We start from the raw sequence: 10132 nt of genomic DNA, 5'->3' as shown, positions 1-10132 counted from the left end.
TGTTTGTATTGGTCGCGTGGGGTCTTCTTGCTTGGTGATAATTTGCTGAATGCATATATTAGAAACACATCTCTTAATCAGTCTGTTCAGCCTGGATAAAGAAAGCGAAAGAGGATTTCATTTCATCCATTCAGTGCCATTGTGCAGGCTGCTTTGTCTTTTTTTTTTTTTTTGGAGCATTTGTAACTGATTGCAGAAATACAGCGTTAGCCAACAAAACACAACATTCAAAACACAGTGTCCTATTGAATTAGACGCCCCCCAGATTGGGGCTGTGAAGGAGCAGACCTCTGATGGGACGGTTGCAAGACTTTTCTGCTGTCTGGTGTTTCCAGCGAGAGAGACAGTTCCACTCACTTCTGGCACCCTGCTCTCTCCTTATCACTTCCAGAGAGCTGAGGTAATGGGAAGGAAGCAGGCTGCAATTTACACTGTCTTAATCCACCGCTAATGAGGTGGCGCTAAACAGGCTTAGAGGTGAGAGGGAACCGATACACTTTGGAAACGTTAAATCACTGCATTACAAGCCACGCTGTTTGTCTTAGCTTGGTCGTTGTGCTCTAGTGGGTAGAGCTGAGAGACTGGGAGGGAGGGAAGCAGTGTGGCTCTAGCTGAGGAGGGACTGGGAGGGAGGGAAGCAGTGTGGCTCTAGTGGAGCTGAGGAGTGGCTGGGAGGGAGCAGTGTGGAGTGGAGCTGAGGAGGGACTGGGAGGGAGGGAAGCAGTGTGGCTCTAGTGGAGCTGAGGAGGGACTGGGAGGGAGGGAAGCAGTGTGGCTCTAGTGGAGCTGAGGAGGGACTGGGAGGGAGGGAGGCAGTGTGGCTCTAGTGGAGCTGAGGAGGGACTGGAGGGAGGGAGGGAGTGGAGCAGTGTGGCTCTAGTGGAGCTGAGGAGGGACTGGGAGGGAGGGAAGCAGTGTGGCTCTAGTGGAGCTGAGGAGGGACTGGGAGGGAGGGAAGCAGTGTGGCTCTAGTGGAGCTGAGGAGGGACTGGGAGGGAGTGTGGCTCTAGTGGAGCTGGCTGGGAGGGAGGGAAGCAGTGTGGCTCTGGAGGAGGGACTGGGAGGGAGGGAAGCAGTGTGGCTCTAGTGGAGCTGAGGAGGGACTGGGAGGGAGGGAAGCAGCACTGTCTAACCAGGCCCAGTCTGATGAGAGCCGATTCTGAGGTGGTGAATGTGGCAGCAGGAGAAGCAGTGTACTAATCCCAGCGTGTTGTTGTTGTTGTTTCAGAATCAGGACAATCAGAGAGCACAAACCAGCAAGGAGACACAGACATCAAGCCCTCCCCCAATGGTGAGTTTACTCTGTCACGGACGCCTTGCCGGCGTGCCAGCTCTCTGTCTTACTGTGCCAGCTGACTGTGGTGCTGACGGGCCTCCTCGCTTCTTTCAGGGCACTTGAGTTTCCAGGACTGCTTTGTGACGTCCGGGGTGTGGAATGTGACAGAGCTGGTCAGAGTAACTCAGAGTAAGTCTGCACTGTGGAGGGGCGCTGCGTTCCAGCTCACACACCAATCCAACACTGTGCTGAGCGAGCGACGAACCGGGCGCACAGAGCCATTCCAGGAACCCGGCCCGCCGTGCGCGCCATTTACATCTCAAGTGTGCAGTTTCGAAAGAAATACATATTCTAGTTTAACAGATTGAGATATCTAAGGTAGTTGCAGATGCCATGTTTTCAAATGCAGACCACTGTGACCGCTGAGCAGATGAAACGGATGTGTCAGACTGGGGAGAGAGAGATCTCTGTTCTGTACAGACTGTGCTGTGTGGTGTCAAGCTGTGTAGAAGCTGTCTAGAAGGTCAAAACCACACTGGAATACAGAGGAATAGACAGCAGCCTATGAGAGCAAGGCTTCTAAAAGTTTTAAACTTTTAGAAGGGTTTTCTTCACTTAATTTATTTTAGTGTCATTTAGCTACAGTCTGCTCAGATTTTTAAATGATGCATTAACTCTAATTGACTCTTAAGTTTACTCATAACACAGACCTTCAAGCATTTTATGAATTCTGCTGCTCCCATCAGTTCGCTCTTCAGCTTGAAGTTCAGTTGTGTCTCACCAGCAGCTCAGCAGCGTAACACACAGCAGTAAAGTCTAGCACACCACGGCTAGGCTAGACTCCAGGTACACAAGGGCAGTTCAGGTTTTTCAACTCACACACCCCAGTGCATTCTGGTAAGTGTAGTCCTGTTGTGAAAGGTACCTGACACAGGTCCCAGAATGCATTGCGTTGTAAACAATTTTATGTTTTTTTTTTTTTTTTTTAACTCTGTTTTGTTATATTGTTTTTTGTTTTTTTTTTTTTTTTTGCAGCGCCGGTTGCCACGGCGTCGGGTCCTAATTTCTCCCTGGCCGACCTGGACAGTCCGGGCTACTACAACATAAACCAGGTCGCACTGGGGCGCCGCTCAATAACGTCCCCGCCCTCCACCAGGTACGGAACACGGGTTCCTCTCCGTGACTTTCACTTTGTGGTTTTCGTGTCCTGATTCCAGAATAATGTGGGGCTGGCACATGTTTGCTGTTTTTAATAATATAATAAAAACATAGTAAAATACGAACTGTGCACCAGACTGCTGGTTCCTGCTTGTTTAGATACTATTCTGAACTGGGGGGGCGGGGAGGTGGGTTGCCGAAGCCCAGGACGGGGTGCAAGGTGAGCGAGAGCTGCTTATTTTGATTGGCTGATACATGCACTAGAGCTGCACTAAAGACACGCCGGGGTCTGCCTGCTGTTCTCTTCCACACTGCCCTCTGCTCTGCACCCCTCTGCCCTGCCCTGCCTCTGTCTCTGCCTGCATCACTGTGTCACTGCAGCCCCTGTGTCTCTCTTGCTTTGCAGATCAGTCGAAGTGGAGCTTTATTCCAGCCTGCCTCGGAGGTAGCTATCACTGCCTTTAACCCTGCTTTTCCACACTGACAGCTACACTAACCCGGGTTCTGATGTGCATGCTGGACCCTGCGTTGTATTATTTCCACCAGTAAAGGGATTTTCAGCTAATAAAATAACTCCACCAGTGCTATATCAACCAGGCGTTTTCATTGATCCTGTCTGCTACACTAGGCTGCATTAGTCCTTGGTTATTTCACAATGGTTTAAAAAAGTGAATGTTTGTGAAAAGAATTAATGCATGCAGCTGCTAAATATGACCCAGAATTGATACACACAGCAGCGCTAAATATCACCCAGAATTAATACACACAGCAGCGCTAAATATCACCCAGAATTAATACACACAGCAGCGCTAAATATCAGCCAGAATTAATACACACAGCAGCGCTAAATATCAGCCAGAATTAATACACACAGCAGCGCTAAATATCAGCCAGAATTAATACACACAGCAGCGCTAAATATCACCCAGAATTAATACACACAGCAGCGCTAAATATCAGCCAGAATTAATACACACAGCAGCGCTAAATATCAGCCAGAATTAATACACACAGCAGCGCTAAATATCAGCCAGAATTAATACACACAGCAGCGCTAAATATCAGCCAGAATTAATACACACAGCAGCGCTAAATATCACCCAGAATTAATACACACAGCACCCAGAATTAATACACACAGCAGCGCTAAATATCACCCAGAATTAATACACACAGCAGCGCTAAATATCACCCAGAATTAATACACACAGCAGTGCTAAATATCACCCAGAATTAGTGCACGCGACTGATTACAAAAAGTACATAACAATATAAAAATAAATCACCGAACAAATCTTTTTTTAAATCATTTGACATGTGATTTCAATTAGTACAGCATGAAATCATCACTTTAGTTCTTAGGGGCTTCGAGGAGAGATTCCTCCTTCCAAACCCTTCCATGTAGATAATTATCCATGGCTTTGCCTGGGGAAGGTTTCTAGGGAGAGATTGTTTATGTATATATGCCATCGTTCCTAGTGGTCCCTGGTCCACAAGTTTTTTTTATGATATTATTAAACACAAAACAAGACTTACAACCCCACCCCCCCGCTCCACAGAGAAGCGTACCGCAGAGTATTCACGGTCATAATAGAAAAAGTGAGGTTAAGGGATAAAGAAGCCTAGGGATCTGGGTTTGCACAGAAATGCACAAGCACACATATACAGCTCTGGACAAAAGTTAGCGATATCGCAAAAGCCTACCGGAAGCCATAACAGTAGCACAGTAGTATTTCGTGTTAGATTTCAAAATGTCACATTTTTCAATTTCCGTTGTATGTGAAAACTACAAAGCGGCGTGCAATTCAACATGTTAAGGTAACATTATTCAGCAGGTTTCACTGGATTTTATGAAGCAGAATGAGTGCATTCTGCAGGGTGATGCTAACCCTTTGCCCAGAGAGATACAGCGCACATGCAGCTAACCTGTGTGCTGGGCTTCTCTGCAGCTCCACTAAGCGCAAGTCCATCGATGACAGTGAGATGGAAAGCCCGGTGGATGATGTCTTCTATTCGGGCCGCTCCCCCGCTGCCAGCAGTAGCCAGTCCAGCAGCTGGGCGAACGATGTGGACGCAGGTACGGGCCCATTTCTTATCCTGCATCACCCCCACTTTGCTTTCACAAATGTCGTTTGAATGTTTTTCTTTGTTTTTCCTCGTGTTTTTGACGATGTTTGTAGCTGTTCTGTTAAACTGTTGGGTTTGAGCTATTTATCTCTCTCCAGCTGAAGAGCTGTCACCATCGTCTTCGATTTCCTCATTCCAGTGTGACATCACATTTCCTCTTTCCAGTGTGACATCACATTTGACTTCTTCATTTCAGTATGACATCATACAGAGTGAAGGGGCCCTATAAGACAGAAGAATTTACTGAATCAAGTTTGCAGCTCTTGTCAGCTTTCCAATAGGAGGACTATTAGTCTATTCTCATGTTTCAAAGCGCAGTTTAACCAGAGAGAATGACGATAAACGCGCTTCAAAAAGTCAGTTTTTCCAGTGTTGGGAATAGCACCCGATAACTGAGCACACAGAACGATTGCAGATATTATGAAAAGGGAATAGAAATATTAAGAGAGAAATATAAAAATGACTTATTAGAAGCTGATATAATTAGTAGTGCCCTTGTATGTAAGATATAAGGCTGAATAATTGAAGTAGCTCAGAAATTAGATAAAGAAAGCGCTGGGCTGCAGTGTGGAAGGCAGTGGGTTTGAGGAGCTCAGTGGTTAGATAAAGAAAGCGCTGGGCTGCAGTGTGGAAGGCAGTGGGTTTGAGGAGCTCAGTGGTTAGATAAAGAAAGCGCTGGGCTGCAGTGTGGAAGGCAGTGGGTTTGAGGAGCTCAGTGGTTAGATAAAGAAAGCGCTGGGCTGCAGTGTGGAAGGCAGTGGGTTTGAGGAGCTCAGTGGTTAGATAAAGAAAGCGCTGGGCTGCAGTGTGGAAGGCAGTGGGTTTGAGGAGCTCAGTGGTTAGATAAAGAAAGCGCTGGGCTGCAGTGTGGAAGGCAGTGGGTTTGAGGAGCTCAGTGGTTAGATAAAGAAAGCGCTGGGCTGCAGTGTGGAAGGCAGTGGGTTTGAGGAGCTCAGTGGTTAGATAAAGAAAGCGCTGGGCTGCAGTGTGGAAGGCAGTGGGTTTGAGGAGCTCTGGGCTGCAGTTGGAAGGCAGTGGGTTTGAAGCTCAGTGGTTAGATAAAGAAAGCGCTGGGCTGCAGTGTGGAAGGCAGTGGGTTTGAGGAGCTCAGTGGTTAGATAAAGAAAGCGCTGGGCTGCAGTGTGGAAGGCAGTGGGTTTGAGGAGCTCAGTGGTTAGATAAAGAAAGCGCTGGGCTGCAGTGTGGAAGGCAGTGGGTTTGAGGAGCTCAGTGGTTAGATAAAGAAAGCGCTGGGCTGCAGTGTGGAAGGCAGTGGGTTTGAGGAGCTCAGTGGTTAGATAAAGAAAGCGCTGGGCTGCAGTGTGGAAGGCAGTGGGTTTGAGGAGCTCAGTGGTTAGATAAAGAAAGCGCTGGGCTGCAGTGTGGAAGGCAGTGGGTTTGAGGAGCTCAGTGGTTAGATAAAGAAAGTGCTGGGCTGCAGTTGAGTGGGTTTGAGGAGCTCAGTGGTTAGATAAAGAAAGCGTTGGGCTGCAGTGTGGAAGGCAGTGGGTTTAAGTAATGGTTAGAGAGAGCTGGGATCTAGATGCACACAAACACATCGCATTTTCCCTTCAGTCTATGGTTTACTGGTTTGATTGTACCTTGACGTCTCTGTTGTGGCTGATTGCCTGCTGTGCTCCAGCTCTCCTCACTTGTTCCAGCCCTTACATAGAGCCCCTTGTCTGTCTGTACTGCAAGACTGCAGTCTGGGGATATGCAAGCACACCTAACCTCTCAGCTTTCCAGTGCTGAAAATGATGTGTTATACAATGCAATAGATCTGGGGATTCAGTTTAATTTCAAGTATCAAACCGGTTTGAAATGATTAAACGCAGTGGGAATGTCTGTCACCAATGAAGTCACATGAAACTCTCAAGTGTTACATTTTTATGATGTCCTGTAACATACAGGTGACCCAAGCCTCTAATCCGACTTATGCATACTGAGTGAATCAGACGATGTGCTTGCTGTGCGAGATCGGCCAGTGACCTCTGTGTCGCACGCGCACGTCTTTGACAATGCTTTAAGAAAAATGTGATCGCTTGGGAAGCGTATAAACCCTTAACTCTAAGCTCTTTGCATCTCTGCTGGCAGCTGTGCTAGCTGGGGCATCTTCAGGGTGACACACTGGGGTTAGAATGGGCTTTATTCCTTCTAAATCTAGATAGATTAACATTGAATTGAAAGTGGATCAATGACTTCTAAGTGAATGGTTTTATAAGTGTGTATATATATATATAACAAACAAAACAATCACTGTGAGTCTTACCTGACCTGTATTACCGTCTCTTTGTAAAGCGTCTGTTTTGAAAGATGCACACATTATGTTTTAAACGGGTTCTGCATTTGAGCTAAATAATTGGCCAGTGCCTTTTGCGCTTCGAATGCAGTCGACTTTTATATTGCTTTTGTCTGGGCGGATTTATTGAAAAAAGATCGATTTTTCTCAAGAATAATCCTTCACAAAAACTCCTGTGGCTGGCGGGCTTTCAAATTCAGCTGCAGCCCCTTTACCGGACCTCTTGAAAGCAGAACGCAGCGCTGGGTAGCGCTGTGAGCTTCTGCAAAGAACGATCATTAATTCACAAAAAAAATAAATAAATACCATTACAAAAAAAAAAAAAAAAATCACCTTTACCATAATGTGTGCATCTTTCATATAGAAGTGATTTTCAGAAATGATAGCGACACTTTAAACCTCCCCGTTGCCCATGCACTGTTTCACTGTCCCAGCTGTGATATCTCTTAACGATACCCTTCTCCCCTTGGAATTGCAGTGCAGCACCATTTGGCAAATGTGCAGGAGAGGAAGATTAAGCATGAAAATGATGGCGTGCAGTATCCATACCACGGTCAGGACGATTCAAATATCTCTTAATGGCACAGTCTATCCTGGTGTGGGTGAATGCAGGCTTCTTTGTGTCATGTGTGTGTGTGTGTGTGTCTTTGTTTTTGACTGGTGAACCCGGTTCTCGTTGAAGGTGAGTGACAATGGCACTTGTTATCCCCTTCTGAAGCGAGACAGATCTCAGTCCTAAACTGGTCTGCTGTGCAAAGCCGAGGGAGCACGAAGACGCTTTGTCGCTTGGAACTTGGTTTCAGGAGACTAGGTTCCAGACCACAGCGCGGCACACCAGGGGAGACTTGGGGTTTGGCACCCTAGATCTCCTGGAACCAGGTTTGAAGCCACTGAAAAAGTGGCTTAGTGTTCCCTCAGCTTCAGAACTGTAAGAAAGTGGTAATTATCAATGTGTCTTTATACCCTAGACAAGCACACCCTATGCATGATGGGCCGTTTAGTGACTGTCGATTAAACCCTAAAGCTGTTTCTCAGTTTGAAATGGGACACCCTCGACTCCAGGAGTCTCTACCCCTAAACCTCATCCACAACTACAGAAACTTAGAAAGGCTGAAAGAAACCTAATGAAATCAACGATTCAGAGTTTCGACTGTCTTTGTATTTATTAAGACTTACACATTCTGCTCTAGGCAGAACCCAGGGGGCAGGGTCCTAGTTCGGCCCGGGATTCGTTGACTGGGCTGACCCCGCTCCCTTCCACAGTTAACGCTTCATAAGATTAGGTTCAGGAAATATTTAAAGGAGAGATATTCCTGACGCGCCCTGAGGCTGTCCGTTCGGACGAATCGCGAAGCTCACCAAAACAAGCAAGGAGCGTCAGGACTGGGGTCCTCCTGGGGATCACAAGGTGTCCACGCCATGCCTGTGCCGTTGTCCCACAGCTTTCATGTACACAGTCTCTTCCTACCACCTGTATTCTGCAGTTACTGAGAAAAAAAAGGGGGTCTTTGTACACAGGGACTTTCTTTGTATCAATGAGGGTCCTTTCTGTTGAGCGTGAGCGAGCAAGCTCTTTATTAGAGATAGCATTGAAGAGGGCTGGTCCTGCGCGACGCTCATGAGATTGGGGATCCTTGCTGGATAGTGCGAATGAGGCCAGGCTTTCTTTAATCTGTCAGCAGCTTTTCGAAACTTTTTTCCCCCGCCTGTAAGTTTGAATTAGCGATGGCGCAGTGTGTCTTTGAAATGCTGCTGTCAGTGCGCTGGCCTGATTCTAATGGCAGCGCGATGTACTCGACAGATATTTAATTCACAGGCAATTTGAAGTGACATTGTGCCAACTTTAGATGTTACCAAAGCTGTTTGTACTCCCAATTGTATCTGGAGTTATATCATTAAATACCAAGTTAATTAGAGTAAGTTATCACAATGAATCTAGTTAAAAAAATAACAGTATAAAAATTACTCCAAACAATTACAAATGAGGACGGTGGCCCTTAATGTGTTAAAACCACACATGAGAAGCTATTTCTAAGCTTACACGCAGGTCATATTATTTGTCAGAGGTTTGACTGGGGTTAGCTCTGCCGCTTCAAAATAAACCAGCGTTCGTTTTTTAAGGCTTTGTGGATTTGCATTGAGCCTTGCAGTTGTGTTTATCAGCTCTGCGAATCAAGCAGGTTTAATTTGAGTGTTTTACTGCATGTTTGGCAAATCCCGCTTTTCTGTTCTTCCACAATTAGAAAAAAAAAGGATCTAATTAAATGTGATTTGGGACGCAGGTGCCTGCAATCTCTTTGGCAGGGAAGGGTCTGTCAGGAGCGGGGCTGCTTTGCTACATTGACTGATGGGTTGCCAAATCATTTCGGCGCAGGTGGACGTCCTGCGGAGTGTAAAGAGATCATTAAAGGTGTAGCTCCCCAGGTTCTCAGATCCGAACCTCGTCCTGCAATCAGCTTCCATTCGCACCTCCCCCATACTGTTTACTTCAGATTTTCTCTAACGTTTTTTGGAACGTTTGGGACTTCCATGTTGATCCACGCACGTTGGAGACCCCTCCCTCCCTCCTCTCCGTGCTCAGCTTGTCAGTCAGGGGACAGGGTCAGCCGTTCGTCCGTCCCGAGGGCAGCGCAGTCCTGGAGGAGAATCTGCAGAGTGTTGGAGTGGACAAGGAGCCTGCCTCTGATCTCTGTGGCGCTAGGATCGAATCCCGCTCTGGGAAAGCTTTTCATTTGAATGTAAAAGGTTTGCTCCCAGTGCATCGTACTGACAGGCTTTCTTTATGGTCCAGTTCGTGCGTTGGCTGCAGTTTCAGGACAGTAGTAATTTAGATGAGGAAAATGTCCTGAAGCTAAAAAAAAACAACATGCACTGATAAAATATTCAGCTAAAATTCAACGGCAATTCTCGGGCATGAGACGCAAGCATTTAAATTCTTTGTCGCTGGCAAAGGAATTCTTCCCCTTGCTGCACTTTCATTCTCTCCACAGAGCTCCAGTGTGCAGTGTTGTTTTATAGCGCATGTCTTTTCATTTCAAACAGAAAGTTCCCGGTTTGCGTGCCGTGCTCTCAGGAAATCAGCTACGCTCGCACTTCCTGGGACAGCAGTGTCTTCTGGGCCATGTCGCAGGCTGAAAGCTTGTCAGCCAATAGGGGGAGCCAAATGTAGTAGCAGATATTATATATATATATAGATAAAATTAACATATTTAGCTTCATAAAGTCCAATGAAACCTGCTGAATAATGTTACGTTAACATATTGAATTGCACG

The 10132-nt window shown here is 46.5% G+C and overlaps 1 protein-coding gene across 1 annotated transcript in view; it reads left to right on the top strand.

The window, feature by feature from the left end:
* Window positions 1–1200: 1200 nt before the first annotated feature.
* nfixb (nuclear factor I/Xb) overlaps window positions 1201–10132 on the top strand; it is a gene marked incomplete at its 5' end in the record, with an annotated part of 31090 nt that continues 22158 nt past the window's right edge. The window contains 6 exons of the mRNA XM_041243487.1: window positions 1201–1291; window positions 1391–1465; window positions 2312–2432; window positions 2841–2879; window positions 4384–4511; window positions 7339–7413. Coding sequence (XP_041099421.1) covers window positions 1201–1291; window positions 1391–1465; window positions 2312–2432; window positions 2841–2879; window positions 4384–4511; window positions 7339–7413 — 529 coding nt within the window. The remainder of the gene's footprint in view (window positions 1292–1390; window positions 1466–2311; window positions 2433–2840; window positions 2880–4383; window positions 4512–7338; window positions 7414–10132) is intronic.

The sequence above is a fragment of the Polyodon spathula genome, unplaced genomic scaffold (assembly GCF_017654505.1).
Source record: "Polyodon spathula isolate WHYD16114869_AA unplaced genomic scaffold, ASM1765450v1 scaffolds_1810, whole genome shotgun sequence".
Taxonomy (NCBI): domain Eukaryota; kingdom Metazoa; phylum Chordata; class Actinopteri; order Acipenseriformes; family Polyodontidae; genus Polyodon; species Polyodon spathula.
The sequence above is the reverse complement of the archived record's forward strand: the minus strand, read 5'-3'. Positions and strand labels throughout refer to the sequence as shown.